At 54.2% G+C, this 14,938-nt stretch overlaps 4 protein-coding genes across 4 annotated transcripts; 2 read left to right on the top strand and 2 right to left on the bottom strand.

The window, feature by feature from the left end:
- The first annotated feature begins 355 nt into the window (after positions 1-355).
- ZNF593OS (ZNF593 opposite strand) lies at positions 356-4,294 on the top strand. Its single transcript, XM_079148275.1, has 4 exons — positions 356-649; positions 2,532-2,658; positions 3,504-3,586; positions 3,853-4,294. Exons 1-4 carry the CDS (start codon positions 596-598, stop codon positions 4,000-4,002), a joined length of 414 nt encoding a protein of 137 aa, XP_079004401.1. The 5' UTR covers positions 356-595; the 3' UTR covers positions 4,003-4,294.
- A 5-nt stretch (positions 4,295-4,299) lies between these two features.
- On the bottom strand, positions 4,300-5,275 carry ZNF593 (zinc finger protein 593). Its single transcript, XM_079148282.1, has 3 exons — positions 4,986-5,275; positions 4,695-4,757; positions 4,300-4,600 (listed from the first exon to the last, which is right to left on the bottom strand). Exons 1-3 carry the CDS (start codon positions 5,183-5,185, stop codon positions 4,459-4,461), a joined length of 405 nt encoding a protein of 134 aa, XP_079004408.1. The 5' UTR covers positions 5,186-5,275; the 3' UTR covers positions 4,300-4,458.
- LOC306666288 (uncharacterized protein C1orf232) lies at positions 5,219-10,074 on the top strand. The gene is made up of 5 exons (XM_079148259.1): positions 5,219-5,868; positions 6,593-6,678; positions 8,123-8,206; positions 8,320-8,417; positions 9,686-10,074. Exons 1-5 carry the CDS (start codon positions 5,709-5,711, stop codon positions 9,978-9,980), a joined length of 723 nt encoding a protein of 240 aa, XP_079004385.1. The 5' UTR covers positions 5,219-5,708; the 3' UTR covers positions 9,981-10,074.
- Positions 10,075-10,356: 282 nt separating this feature from the next.
- On the bottom strand, positions 10,357-14,595 carry FAM110D (family with sequence similarity 110 member D). Its single transcript, XM_079148256.1, has 2 exons — positions 14,247-14,595; positions 10,357-12,590 (listed from the first exon to the last, which is right to left on the bottom strand). The coding sequence occupies exon 2, from the start codon at positions 12,504-12,506 to the stop codon at positions 11,688-11,690; it is 819 nt and encodes a 272-aa protein (XP_079004382.1). The 5' UTR covers positions 12,507-12,590; positions 14,247-14,595; the 3' UTR covers positions 10,357-11,687.
- Positions 14,596-14,938: the final 343 nt, after the last annotated feature.

Genomic DNA, 14,938 nt, shown 5'->3' with positions numbered 1-14,938 from the left:
CCTGGGTCTGGAAACGACGCCATAGTTCCTGCTTCGGAGGGTACTTGCAGAGTATCTAAGTGAATAACTCCCAAACCTTTAGAACTGGAATTTTTTGCTCCCTCTTTATTTTGCACCCTTCCGTGGTCTGGTGAGGGCTAATAGGACCCTTTCTCAGAATGAGGCTTTTATTTTATTTTAAAATTTTAATTTTTTTTTTTTTTTTTTTTTTTAAGGCAGGGCCTCACTGTTACTCAGGTAGGTCTTGAACTGGTGGACTCAAGTGATCTTCCTGCCTCAGCTTTCCCAGTAGCTGGGACTACAGGCACAGTGCCACCATGCCAGGCCAGAATAACACTTTTAAAAGCGTAAAGCAGAAAGCTTAAATTGAGCGTGGTTGTCCGTGCCCCAAACCCTGCTTCTTGGAGGGTGAAGCAGGAGAATCGGAAGTTTAAGACCTGCCTTGGCAACTAAGCAAGACCCTGCCTCAAAATAAAAAAATAAAAAGGGCTGGGGATGTAGGTCCGTGGTAGAGCACTTAGCTAGTGTGCACAAATCTCTGGGTTCAAACGCCAAGATTAAAAAAAAAGGTCGGGGGCGGGGATACAGAAGAGTGATGGGTCACCAGCATGAGAACAGGTGGATTCATCATTTGGCCGCTGAACTGCCGGTAGGTACAGATTGGGCACTAATAGGTCTCAATGAGTGGCTGCTATATCACAGAAGACTCTGAAATAGAGTGCCATTAGATCTGTTCTAACAGAGGGTTAATAACTACCATGATTGTGAAACAGCTGTAAGCATAAATATTTCTATACTTACAATAACTATAATTTGTTATGAAAATATCTGGGGTAGCTGGGCGTGGTAGTGCATACCTGTAATCCTAGTGGCTCCGGAGGCTAAGGCCAGAGGATTGCAAGTTCAAAGCCAGCCTCAGCAAAAGCCTGGTGCTAAGCAACTCTGTGAGACCCTGTCTCTAAAACACAAAATAGGGCTGGGGATGTGGCTCAGTGGTTGAGTGCCCCTGAATTCAATCCCCTATACCCTGCCCCACCCCCCAAAAAAAGAAAGAAATGGCGAAATTTGGATTAGAGAAAATAAATATATTTTTTAACCACCCAACTTTATGTATTCCCCTGAATTCTTTTTTTTTTTTTTTTTTTTTTTAATTCCCTGTATTCTGAAGCCTAGATTAAGAGCCCCCATCTACAAAAAAAATATCTGGTACATACTAAGTTCATCTTCATCATCATTATCACCATCATTTCAGGCCAGGAGACTCCCAGGACTCTGGAATCAGAATAAGTTCTATGTTCAGTAGCAGTATAAATGAGTCCAACTTCTACACCTCTCTGTACCTGTTTCTTTTTTTGGGACAGGGAACAGGGGAATGTACTAGGGATTGAACCCAGTAGTGCTTAACCACTGAGTCGTATCCCCAGCCCTTTTTAAATTTTATTTTGAGATAGGGTCTCATTAAGTTGCTTAGGGTCTTGCTAAATTGCTGAGGCTGGTTTTGAGCTTGCAATCCTCCTACCTCAGCCTCCTGAGTTGCTGGGATTACGGGAGTATGCCACCGTGCCCAGCTGTTAACTGTTTTTTGTTTTTCAAAAGGGGAACACCCAGACTGTAGGGGTGTGAGAACACCCTTTAAGTAGTTTTAAATCTGTCGCATGTGGTTGATTTGTTATTGCTGTAATTCTGGGGAAGAGACCTAGGAGCTTCCTAGAACCTGCTTCTGACTGTGCTGCCTTCAAGATCTCTATTTTGGGCTTGGTTGCCATGGCACATGCCTGTAATTCCTGTAACTAGCAAGGCTGAGGCAGAAGGTTGCAGGTTCAAGGCCAGCCTCAGCAATGTAGTGAGACCCTCAACAACTTGGTGAGATCCTGTCTCAAAATTAAAAGATAAAAAAGGGCTGGGGATGTAACTCAGTGTAAAGTGCCCTTGAGTTCAATCCCCAGTATGTATGCACATTTATTTTTTAAAAGATCTCTTATCTTTTTTTAAAAATATTTTTGTGATTGTCAATGGACCTTATTTGATTTATTTATACATGGTGCTGAGAATTAAACCCAGTGCCTCGCACATGCTAGGCAAACGCTCTACCACTGAGCCACAACCCCAGCCCCAAGATCTCTATCTTTAGTGCCCCAACACTCAGCCTTCAAAGCCTGTCAATATTCTACCTGTAGCTGACTAACAAGGATGGCCCATGTAGTGTAGCATGTGTACATGTTAGTTGTCCTCATTTAATAATTTCATAAACAAATTGAGATCTCCACTCTCTGGAACTTGGCCAGCTCTGAGGACCCCTCCCAACTTCACATTTGGTACCAGCAAGAGGGGAATGGCAGCCACTTCCTTCAAGGGGGACAGGTCCCCACAGGCCTTGCCTCCTTTCATTTGTGAATTGGTAGGTTGTGAATTTGTGGCCCTTCCCTCGCTTCTGTGGCTTGTGTTAGCTAATGTCCTCCTACCCTGGGATACCTATGTCCCTCAGGCCAGGCTGAATCCCCCTTTAACATTTTTGTCTCTTCATGCAACAGCCTCCCCAAAGCACTTCGGGTGAGCCCAATAAACTCCAACAGAGCCTTCAGCACAGGGTGGTAGACGTATCTGTCTCCACCATTCTGATGTCATCAAATCCTTATCCTAAGCCAGCACCAGGCAGAGGTGAGAAATGGTCCAACTCATTTTTTTTTTTTTTTTTTTTTGGTATTTGGAATTCAACCCAGGGGCACTGTACCACTGAGCTAAATCCCAAGCCCTTTTTATTTTTGAGACAGGGTCTTTCTAAATTGCTAAGGATCTCATAAAGTGGCTAAGGCTGATCTTAAACTTAAGATCTTCCTGCCTCAGCCTCCAGAGTCTCTAGGATTACAGGCATGGACTACCATGCCTCAGTTTACTATTTTTTAACACAACACAGTTTAGTCAATATATGCAGATCTTTTTATCATTGTCCCCAAGCTAAGGGAGGGAAATCCTTGCAGGAACTCTGTCTCAAAGAAAGAGGTGAAATGTGCCCTCCTTCAAGGTAGAAATGGTTTATAGAAACTAAAGAGAAAAGATGTACTGCTGTTGGAAGGAAGACTAATAATGTACCCTGTTGCTCCTGATTGGTGGCATCCAATTATCTGAGGTAGGGATAGGGCCTGGACCAGTTGAGGGAGACCCGCCCAGTACCTGGTCCATACCTGAGATTCCTGAGCATTGCCAGCTAAGGCCACTCCTGCCTAACGGGCCTGGCCTCCCTGGTGAATGGGGGAGGTGCTGCTCAGGCCTGATGCTGATCTCTCCTGACAGCTGCTCCTAAGGCTGGCAGGATGGCAGTCAGCGGGGGAAGGGACCAGATTTAAAAATCCAGTGGTCCCTCCCCTTGCCAGATCTGGGCAGTCCAGCCATGGGTGAGCATCCTCTGAGAGCATGGCTTTTGTGCATATGGGAGGTCAGAGACCCTTGTGCCCTGATTGCTATTTCTTCGTACCATGAACACCACTGATCTTCATATCTGCTAGCACCCCACAGGCCACCTGGGAGACCAATAGCCCCCACCATGCGATTTCGACGCCTGACCCCTGGCTACTTCCGGGTGCTACAGGTAAGTACGCCTAACTGATGGTTTCTGGCACCACTGACCCCTTTCTCCCAATAGTTCCCTTTGATACCCCCAACAGCCAGGCTATCACGTTCCCTGCCGCCTGACTAGCCAGAGCCCAGATGGGCAGTGAAGCGAAAGAGATTGGGGTGGAATCTCCCTGGGGCAGCGATGGCGCCCATATCTCCTTCACTCAGCTGCACCTTCTCTGCTTCTGCCTGCCTAGAAGTCTCAACTAACCCCTTAGGTGCACTCCTGTGCACCCCTAGATGCAGGTGGCGGGGAAGCTGAAGGCAGAGCCCCGGAGTCCGCTGGCTGGGGTTGTGGCTACAGTGCTGGCTGTTCTCGGGCTGGGCAGTTCCTGCTATGCTGTCTGGAAGATGGTGGGGCAACAGCAGCCGCCAGCACAGGATCCATGACGAAACGGGCCACCTCTCGCCGGGGCTTTGGAGGTAGGTGACTCAGGAGGGGACTGCAATCTCAAAAATTCCTTTTCTAGGAATAGGTCCTTGCCTTCATTGGAAGCAGAATAGAATAAATCTTATCCTACACCCCCATTTAACACTGCATCTGGAGGTCAAGGTGAGATGCTAAGCCCCAGAAGGAAGGCAGAGATGTAGGTCCCAAAGCTGGACCAGGTAGGGCGTAGACACCTGGGCCTTGTACACAGAAAGTAGCTGAGAAATCCAAATAGGGCAGGAGTCTGCAGCCAGAGGTAAGTTCTTTATCCAGTTGCTTTATTGGGGAGTAGGCACCTAAAAGAAGCCATCTACTCCCCAAACCCAGAACCCAAAGAGGTTGGCACACTCTTTCCCGGCCTAGCCCTTGCCCCACTGTCCATGGTCAGCTCCTCTGCCCTGAATCCTCAGCTTTTGTCATGCAGACGTGTCCATCTCAGGAATTTCAGTGGACACTTCTGTGGGCACTGCCAGTCGCTTGGGTGGCACATAGGAACCCATGCCTGCTGCCCTCTCTGCCTCTTCCTGACTGTAGGGCTCGATGCTCAGCTGCTTCAGCCTGGGAGAAAGAAGAACAGGAGTTGGGAGCTGACCAAGTGCGAGCCCTGCTTGCCCCACACCCATCCATCAGCACTCTCCTTACTCCTTCATACCTTTTCTTGTGGTCTTTGGATCGGAAGTGGGTCTTCAGGTTGGCGGAATCGACAAAGTACCTCCTGCAAGGAGAGGGGGTGAGAAGAGTGAGGAGGTGATGCCTCTCAGGCACGCTCGTCTCCCTGCCCACAGCTCATTCCCCGACGCCAGGCTCCGGGGCTGAAGGGACGGGAGGCGAGCTGACCCACAGGTCCCGAAAGAGTCGAGATCCTGCGCGGCCCGGACCTCACAGCTCCCAGCGGGTACAACCGACCCTCCTTCGCCCCACGCTGGCCTCGGCCGGGACTCACCCGCAGGCCAGACAGCGATGCAGGCCGCCCCCTGGCAGGTCGGGGTCGGGCTCTGCGTCGGGGTCGGGCTTGGGCCGTGCGGGACCCTGGGGCCGCAGCTCGCGGTGAATCTCATCCAGGTCGGGTCGCCGCCGCTTAGCCTTCATCTGGCGGGCTAAGGAGTGCGCTCGGTGCGCGCCTGTGCGGCGGGAGCGACCCATGGCCAGTGACAACAGGACCCAGGGGCCGGGGCGAGAGAGGACCGCACGTGCGGGCGCTTCCCTAAAGCTCAATGACGTCACGAGACGCCCGGGGGCGGGACCGGATCTGCCCGACAGCCTGTGATGACGTCACTCGCATGGTCCGCGACCTCAGCGCCCCCAGGCGGCGGTGGACGGGCGTGGCAGAGCCTGCTCACCCGGGGGCGGGAAGCGACGTGCGCTTGCGGGGTTCCGGGCGGGTCCTGCTGCTCTGCGGGCCCCGGCGTGGCGCCGACATCCCTTCCTGGTTCCCACACCTTAAACTCTGCGGTGGAGAGTCTAAGCTTTAAGCATCTCTGGAAAGCACTGATAATGTATGTAACGCAAATAAATTAATAAATGATGAATGACTAAGTTTGGGATCCCGGCCCAACGGGGCTTTCAGAGATACCTGCAATCCCTGGCAAGCCCTCACCCCTTCTCGCCTCTCCCTCGTTAGTCTATTGAGTCCGCGTCCTCCAACCGTCGTCCGCCAGGCAAATCCATGGGGGAGCACTGTTCCTCCCCAGAGACCCAGCACCCAGGTCTCCTGTCGGTTAACAAGGGTCAGCTCCTCTCGCAAGAGCAGATGCTCAAAGGAGGACCCCATCACTACCTTTCTCTGGGCCTGGCTTCCCAGGGGAGGGCTTACAGCAAAGGCAAAGGTAACTAAATGTTGTAGGCTCAGGGGAGGGGCGAGTGCCAGAGGGCTGTTCATCATTCGTTGGGTCCTGATGTCTACCAGACTGGCTAGAGACAACTCCACTGGACGGGAAAAGAGGAGCTCAGCAATAATTCAGGGGCTCCAGCTCTTTGGAACCAGTTGCCAAGAAACAGGGAGACAGGCACGTGCATCCCTAGGGAGAGGAATGAGTTTCCAGGCCAGACAAAGAAGTGAAATGTAAGCCCAAGGTGCCGACAGGGTCTGAGGATCTTCCCACTCCTGTTCATGAAGGCTGAGTGGAGAAAGTGGGCCTGCCAAGGACATAGCTGGCATGGTTATAGTCAGAGGGGACACCAGTGTGTTCTAGACCTAAGGACTATGTGAATAAAGAGAATTTTTCTGATGCCATTCTAAGAGATGGACAACCTTAAATATTCCTAGGCCCAGGAAGGTGACCTCTACAGAGAGATGTCTTCATGATTGGTGACCAATATGGGTCAAGACAAGGGACTAAATTGACAGAAGCCAGCCCCCATCTCAGACTCCTTTTGGATCGGGTTCACCTGCTAGGCATTGAGCCAACTAGGGAGGTTGGTACATCTTTAATGAAGTCACCCGATCACCGGGGACAGGCTCTTGGCCCCACCAAGTTCCCAGAGCCAGACCTACTGGTGCCTACTGAGTCACCATCTTCTGCCTGGGTGCCAGGCTCCTTTCTCTTGCAGCTATGAACCAGGCCTTCTGGAAAACCTACAAGTCCAAAGTGCTACAGACCCTGAGTGGAGAATCTGAGGAGGACCTGGCAGAGGAGGTGGGTACCCTTCATGCCTGCTGGGTGGGGCATGGATAGGACAGCAGGAGTGCCAGGTACAAAGAGGAGCAACGGATGGGCTCTAAGAGAGGGACAGGCACATTTGTGCAGAAACTGTAGGCATATATAGGGGTGGCAAGCAGCATGTGCAGTCAGACAGCCAGCACACTTAAGAAAACAGGAAGAAGGGAACTGGGACTGTGAGGACTGCCTGCCATCTCCACCGACCTCAAGGGCTGAAGGTCTGTCGCATGGACGACCAGCAGGCAGTAGCCACATTGGTATATGTAGCTTGACACAGCTCTCTAATGAGCAGAGCTAAGCAGAAGTGGGATGGCTTGCCTTGAGAGGTAGGGAGCCCCCTGGTACTAGAAGTAGGGGGAGTGACACCTGTACTCAGAGTCACTGTGGCCGCATCACATCAAAAACATACTTCAATCATGCTTCATTCTTACTTAAAGAATTAAAAAAAAAAAAAAAGGCTTTGCATGCTTGTAATCCCAGCGACTTGGGAGGATGAGTGAGGAGGGTCCCAAGTTCAAAACCAGCCTCAACAACTTAGTGAGGCCCTTAGCAACTTAGTGAAACCCTGTCTCAAAATAAAAAATAAAAGGGACTTGCTGGGTTGTGGCTCAGTGGTTAAACTCCTCAGGGTTCAATCCCTAGTACAAAAAAAAAAAAAAAAGCAAAGAAAAGGAAAAAAGCTAACAAGCTCTATGTCTAGAGGGTGCAATAAGTGGCAGTCAAACAGATGTGGCAGGGGCAGGAACTATTCCTGTGGGGGTGGGTATGGGTGGATAAGTGTGTGTCTAGACAGCTTGGTGTCCAAAGCGGGGCTTGCGTGGACGTCTGTGTGAGTGCTGGAATGAGGCTCCACAGAGGAGCTCCGGCGGAGGTGCACGTACTGTGAATTGATCCAGGTATTTTCAGATGCTGGGTTTGGAATGGAGAACATGCCTGCATGCCCAGGAGGCTTGTCCGGGGGTCTCAGGTGGAGAGACTTCGTGTGCTGTGGATGGGCGTTTGTGCTGTGGATGGGCAGTTGTACACATGTAGGGGTGTGACTGGTACGACTGGGAGTTGTGCAGGTGCCTCACAGCACGTGCAGGTGAGGCTTGCTCATCGCCAGGTGTGTCCGGGTCTCCATCAGCATGCACACCCTTACCCACATGTCTCAGGTGCATCTAGATGTGACTGGGGTGGGCTGGTGTATGTACTCGAGGGTGTCTGCAGGGATTCATCATACATGTGCACATGCCTGTGGGTTTGTGTAGAGGTATACCTGTGTGCAGTCCCATGCGCCCTCGTGGAGGTGTGAGGTAGGTAGGTGTGGCATTAGTCCTGTGGGATTTGGGGTGCCTGTGTGTACCAGGCTAGCCATGGGGAAGGGAGGTCCCACTTTTCTGGGGCTTCTCTCATGCTCAGTGGGGGTTTTGTGTCTCAGAGGGAGAATCCAGCATTAGTGGAGTCTGAGACAGCAGAACCCACTGAGGAGGCCTTCAGTCCCATGTCACAGCTGGCCCGCAGGGTGAGTTCTTCTCCCTTCTTCCACCCAAGCCCTGGAGAGCCCATCAAGGCTGCTAAGGAGCCCTGGGAGGCTATGCTGGGACTCTTCCCTGACTCCCAGCCCCTCCCTCCCAGGTTCAGGGAGTTGGAGTGAAAGGCTGGCTGACAATGTCATCTCTGTTTAACAAAGAAGATGAGGACAAGCTGCTGCCACCGGAGCCCTGTGCTGACCAGTATGTGTGTGTGTGTGTGTGTGTGTGTGTGTGTGTGTGTGTGTGTGTGTGTTTAGCAGGCAGTTCTGGAAAAGGCTTGGGGTCCCTCTGCTGTCATGTCAATTCTGATCTCTTTCCCTTTCTAACAATGGAGGGCTAGGAAGGGGAAGCTCCTAACTGGTCCATTTTTCTCAGCAGGACAGAGTCAAACAGTATATCTGGGAATTTGGAGCTAGATCTCAGGAATTTACCAGCAGTTGGTATTGAAGTGCTGGAAGGTGTTTATGGGCCGTCCCTCCCCACCACTGGGGAGAGGCCATCTCCTAAGAAGCCAAAGCAGAGAGGACCTTTAGGTGTTTGCAACATGCAACAGAGGGTGGTCCGATCAGTAGTATCCAATTATTGTCTAAACCCTCGTCCTCCAAAGGATCATGCGACCAACACAAATTCTGGAACCCTCTTCCAGATTGGGATTCACCTGGTGTGGGCAGTGCTTGAGAATCTCAGGGGACTGGGAGGCGCACTAGTTTGGGAACCACTGTTTTGAATGCCTTTGATGCTCAGTGATGGGTTGGACACAGGGCCTCAGTCTATCCCTTGGCATCGGCTGGCTTTGGCATCCACTCCGTTTCTGTCCTTTCCTCCCGCCTCGTCCACTCACTATCAGCTTTTTTCCTGCCCTAGGGTCCTCCTGACCCATCCATCTCGCCTGCCCCAGGGCTTTCTTTCCTTCTCCCCAGCTCATCCCCTCTCCCTCGTGTCCCGAGGGCTCTTCCCAGACCTGAGGCTCCCACTGCAGTCCTTCCCTGACTGCCCTTCCCCCATCTCTCCAAGTCCGCCTCTCCCCTAGGCTTCTGGTCTAAGACTGTCTTCCCTCAGGACCGCTCCACCCGCCTCTCACGTCCCTCCACGTTTCCCCTACCTCAGCACTAGCCCCCTTGCCGTCCCGCTAGCGGGCTCCGCAAGCCCTCACCCCTGGGGCCCTCTCCTCTCGCCCGCCTCTCTGCGGGCTGCTCCACAGTCCTTGCCCCTCTCCTGCAGCGGCGCCTTCTCACAGCCCCTGACCCCGGTCGCTCTCCAGGGACTCTGGTCCCTTCTCAGACCCCTCGCCTAATCCTCTGACCCGGCCTCCACCAGGCCCCTCTTCCCAGTGCCTCTCCTTGCCTGCAGGCCCACCGTGACCTCGCCCTGACTCCCTCGGCCCTGCTGCTTGTCTCTTGTCCCCGCCTCTGTCCATTATTCCTCCCTGGGTCCCCTGGCCAGCCCGCTGACCCGCCCCTCTCCTGCAGCCCTCTGGCCGCGCGGCCCAGCTCGCAGGCGGGGGCGGAAGCAGAGTCGCGCGGGCCGGGATTCTGGGACGCGTTCGCCAGCAGGTGGCATCAGCAGCAGACCGCGGCCGCTTCCATGCTGCGGGGCGCCGAACCCACCCCGGATGCGGACCCGGAGCCCCAGGACCAGGCCAGGGAGGAGGCCACCGAGCGCCCCGAGCTGCGGGACGTGGACCCCGCGGCCGGCTTCAAGTGGGGCTTCCTCACCAACAAACTGGCCGAGATGAGGGTGAAGGCCGCGCCCAAAGGCGACTAGCCGGCGGGCCAAACTGGGCGCCCGCCCTCCGCAGCCCCCATAAAAAAAAAAAAAACAGCCCGACACCCCGTGTGACAGCGTGTTTTTGTCCAGACAACCGGAAAAGCTGTTTGTGGTGGGCGATCTCAGGCGGGGTCCAGGTGGGGAGGTCCTCGCACTTTTCCCACAAACGTGCGGGCATAAAATGACCAGGTGGCGCACACCTGTAATTCCAGTAACTTGGGAGGCTGAGACAGGAGGATGGTGATTTCAAAGCCAGCCTCAGCAACTGCGAGGCACTAAGCAACTCAGTGAGACCCTGTCTCTAAATAAAATACAAAATAGGGCTGGGGATGTGGCTTAGTGGTCGAGTGCCCCCCGAGTTCAATCCCCAGTACCGGCCCCCAAATAAAACATAATTTAGAAAGGTCTGGGGATGTGGCTCGGTAGTTAAGGGCCCCCAGGTTCAATCTCTAGTACCAGAAAAGAAAGAGAGACAGAGAAAAAAGAAAAAGGAAAAAACAAAAAACAAAAAAAGAAAGAAAAGAAAAAGCACAACTTTCCAGGAAGCAGGGACTGGCTCCCTTATTCACGCAGCCTCATTTAGTTCAACAAACGTTGTGGGTTCTACTACAGTACGTGGTCCCTATAGTATGGAAAGGTAAAAAACTAAGGAGGGAACTCCCTACCGGTGGGTCCCACACAAGGTGACAAATCAAGGCACAAAAGGGGCTGCAGAGGAGAACTCAGAGGAGGTAAGACTGGGGAAATCAGGAGGGTTTCCAGGAAAACATACATGGTTTTTATGGTGAGTGGAGAAAGGGAAAGGTAACCCAGGCCAAGGGAGGGGGAGTGTGAACAAAGACTTAGAAGTAGGAACCTGAGAGGACGTGGGACCCGTGTGTCCTTGAGAGAAAGGGAGGTAGTAGCAGGTTGTGAGGTTGCTGGCTGGCAAAATCCTGGTTTGAAGGGTCCCTTCTTTTAGTGACCTCAATTTCAGATCCTCGTTTCTTAGTCCTTCTTATCCACTGACCACAGGGAGGCAGCAAAGCTTCGGGAATGGGGACCGTGGGGCGGGTCAATGGACCCCAGATTTCTAAAACATACCCCTCCCCAGGTATTCCCAGCTCTAGTTTGGATCAACATTTGGGTCGGTGGCAGAAATGATTCTTTTAATGTTGGTGCTAATTTGATAGTAGTCAAAGCAGCTACCATTTATTGAGCACTTTTTTATATTCCAGACACTTTGCTATTTTTTTTTTTTTTTTCATTATCTACTACTCTCTCCTCCCTTTGAAAACCGAGGGGTGCAGCTTGTATCCAGAGAGGCTAAGTGCTTGCCCCGGGTCACACAGTCAGCCTGTAGCCCACACTCCAAAACGGATGCGCTTAACCACGCAAACCTGCTCACCCTCTTCTTCAACATCTGCCCGCAATCTAAACTCACGACCCACTTCAATGATGTTTTCGATTTATTCAGTAGGTTGTTCATCTCCCAGTCCAGTCATCACTCCCCAGAACTGGACTCGACACCAGCCACGAGACCACTGCCTCCCCTGTTCGGGCTCGTTTTGTCCCATCTCCCCAAGGTTCAGCTGGGTAAACCGAGATCCAGAGGAAGGGCTCCCCTACAGGCGCCGCGCGCGCCAGCGGCAGGGCGTCCCGCGGGTGCCCAGGTACAGTCCCGCGCTCCCAACTCCCCGGGCGCCGCCTCCGGAGCGGCCACCGTCACACCTCGGACTCGCGCGGCGGGCCTCGGGCGCGTTGGCAGCCGTACAACCACTGGATGACGCGCGCATTGCGCTCCACCACCGACACCGCCGGCCGCCCGTCCCGCTCGGAGCCCGCAACCTCCGAGCCACCGCCTCCGCCCGCAGCGTCCCGGCCGGCCGCGCCCCCGTCGCTGGATGTACAGTCACTGGAGTCCCCGGAGTCGGGCGGCGGCGGCGAAGTTTCGGACTGGGGGCTGGCGTCGGCGCCCCAGCTCTGCGGGGAGAAGCGATCGGCTCCCAGCACCTCCACCAGCGCGCGCTCCAGGCCGCAGTAGTTAAAGAAACGCTCCTTCTCAGACAGGGGCAGCGAGCACGTGGGGCACAGCGCCCGCTTTCCTGGCGCCTCCGGGGCATCCTGGGGCGCGGGCCAACCCCCTGGAGCCACGGGTCGCTCGGTGGGGCCGGGGCTGCTCGGGGCAGCGTCCCGGGGGATCCCCAGAAAGAGGCGCCGCACCAGCCCTTGGCCCTTGGCGTTCTCTTTGTTCACTGAAGCCTTACAGTCCCGCTTCTGGCGGTAGAAGATAAGGGAGTCAGGCCTTGGCTGCCGCCTGCCACTGCCCCGACGGGCTGGTCCGGGCGTCCTGGGCGATGCAGGGGACCCTAGCTCATTGCAGGGATGTGGAGTGAGCGGTCCCGCGGCTCCACGCAAGGCTGGCTCCTGTCGCCGCACTATCACCTGGTGTGTCTTGACATACTTGGCTTTGTCCGCCTCCAGCCTCTCCACAGCGCTGGGGGTCCGTCCCCTGGATGGGGTGGAGGGAGAGGCCAGGAGCATCTTAGCAGAGCTGGGCAGCACAGTGCCCCATAAGCCGCTGGAGGTACACAGTCAGAGGAGCCAATAGCAATTAGCTGGGACTTCCTGGGTCCAGCAAGGAGAGAAAAATGGTCAGGATGAGGATGGGAGACGTCCCTGTTCTCCTTCTGGCATTCTTGGGTGTAGGATCAGCTAAACACCCTTCTCCATTCAAGTTAGGTGGGTCCATGTCCAGGGAGCAGAGGCTCAAGCTATCTCCTTTTCCTATCCTCAGAAATATTTGATGGGGACTCTCTGGACACCCAGAAACTGCCTCTTTGAGTGCCCCAGTCTGGTCACAGAGCCATGCACTCAAGCATCAGCAAATAGGACACTTGGAAAAGGAAATGGGGCTGGTTCCAGCCCAATTCCCGAAAGTGGCCTTAACCGGAAAAAATACCTCTTCCAACCCAGCAGCTTTAAGCCCAAGACAAGGAGACTCCCCAGCCACAGGCTGGCTCCAGCAGGGCCCACCCTTCCCGCCCCCGAGCACCGAGGTCAGGGATATAACCACAGGGTAGGAGCCTCCAGTAATTGCAGTCAACTGCCCTGCCCAGGCCCAGCAGGGCCATCCAGGAAGGAGAGGGAGGTGGTCCCCAGGTCATGTCAGCCAGCTACTGCCAGCTACTGTGTCCCCTGCCAAGGGGATTCCAGAAAACCAAACTCAAAACATCACTGTCGTCAACCCCATTTCATTGGCGGGAAAACTGGTCTAGAGAGGAGGGGGCTTGCTCGGGTTTTTCTGAGAGTTAGGGGCCTGGACAGGAACCCAGTTCTCTTGCTTTAGGTCCAGAACTGGTTCAGATCGGATCCCTCACTTGCCTATTAGAATTTCCCCTTGGGATTTAGCTTCTGTTCTTGCTACTATAAAACCAAATCATTCCCATTAGAAAGAAGCCCCTTGCCTCACTAAAAAGTTCCTTCCACTAATTCTTCCTAATAACCTGCACTCACAGAAATCTGCCCTCTGGGTCCCTGCCCCCTTTCTCATCCTGAGACCTCTGACCCCACTCTTTCTCCTCCACCTCCCTTGTGCTGGGGAGGGGGATGAGGAGCGGCTGTAAATCAAGAGCTGACAGTTTCCTTGGCAGTTAACAGAATGGGCCACCCACATGGCTCAGCACACCCCATCCCACCTCTGTCTCCTACTCCCCCATCCCACATTCAGCTGAGAGGGACACATCAGTGCTGAGGACTGAGGGGACCTTGGATCTGGAGGCAACAAAGGAACAGACAAGCCAGAAATGGAGCCCGTCTGCTCAGAGGCAGTTGGTGATGAAATCTAGGCGGCCAGGCTATGCTGGCAGTGTCCCCCACCTTCTCCCAGGGACTGTACTGGGCAGCGGGTCTGATTCCAAGGTCCCAGGAGGGCACTGTGCTCGCCTGACCTCATGGGTTCCCTGTGTCCTCTCCTCTTCCCAGCCCTGAGTAGGGAGGCTATAAAAAGCCCCTAAACACAAGGACCAAAATAGTCTATGTCTCTTGCCTCTCCCTGGCTTTGATGACCGACCACAGACGAGCCAACCCTAGAAGCCTGGTGTCTGTCCTTGTCCCCTCCATCCCTCTGCCTACCTCTCCTCGTCCTGGAATTTGCAGTCCCAACTCAACTGGAGGCTTCACTCTAGATATGGGCCACCTTCCAGGCTCAGGGGCTCCGTGCAGCCTCCCTGCCCTCTGCCTCTGGTGCGCGCCCACCCAACCCTGGGCTCAGGATGCACTCACCTCTGCGTGGGGAGGCTGAATTGCAGGGGTCCCTAGCAGTTCCAGACTGAGGGCAGGAGGGACAGCGGGGACTAGAAGTAACTTTGGTGGCAGCCAAACCTCACTCTCCACAGGAAAAGCTGAGAGAGCCTCCACCCCCCCGGATTAACCCTTTCTGACCCAAAGCCTGACCTCAGTTAACTCCTTCCTGATCACAGCCCCGGTGCTGACCAGTGAACCAAGTCCGGCCCCTTTATTTTATGAATAGTCAGACAGGCCCTGCTAGGGTAAATAGCTGGCCTTGGAGGCAGTGTGAACTTGGGACTCTGCCAGGACCCCAGACAGGATCTCCTGATCCCCAGGCTCCCTCCAGAGGCCTGGAGTGAGGGTGCATCTCCTGGGCGCTGCCTCCACCCGGGCTTGGCAGTTGCTCTCCTTGAACGGGAAGGCAGAGCAGGGTTCCATTTTTCCCCTTACTGTGGGCTGGGTGTTGGGTGGGGCAAGCCTGCCTCCCTCAGGGGTGAGGCCAGGAATTTGCAGCTAAGGGTGGGGGCAGTGGTGCTGCCGATGGGCAGGACTGGGGAGCTGGGTGTCCCTGCAAGACTTGGCATGAGGGTCACCCAGGGAAACCTTCTGGGCCAACCTCCTATCCTTTGACTTCCTTCCTCCTCTGTTCCAACTTGGGGACTCCTAGAGTTGGGACAGTCTCTTCT

The sequence above is a fragment of the Sciurus vulgaris genome (assembly GCF_902686455.1).
Source record: "Sciurus vulgaris genome assembly, chromosome: 1".
Classification (NCBI taxonomy): domain Eukaryota; kingdom Metazoa; phylum Chordata; class Mammalia; order Rodentia; family Sciuridae; genus Sciurus; species Sciurus vulgaris.
Note: the sequence above shows the minus strand (reverse complement) of the source record. Positions and strands in the feature narration are given on the sequence as shown.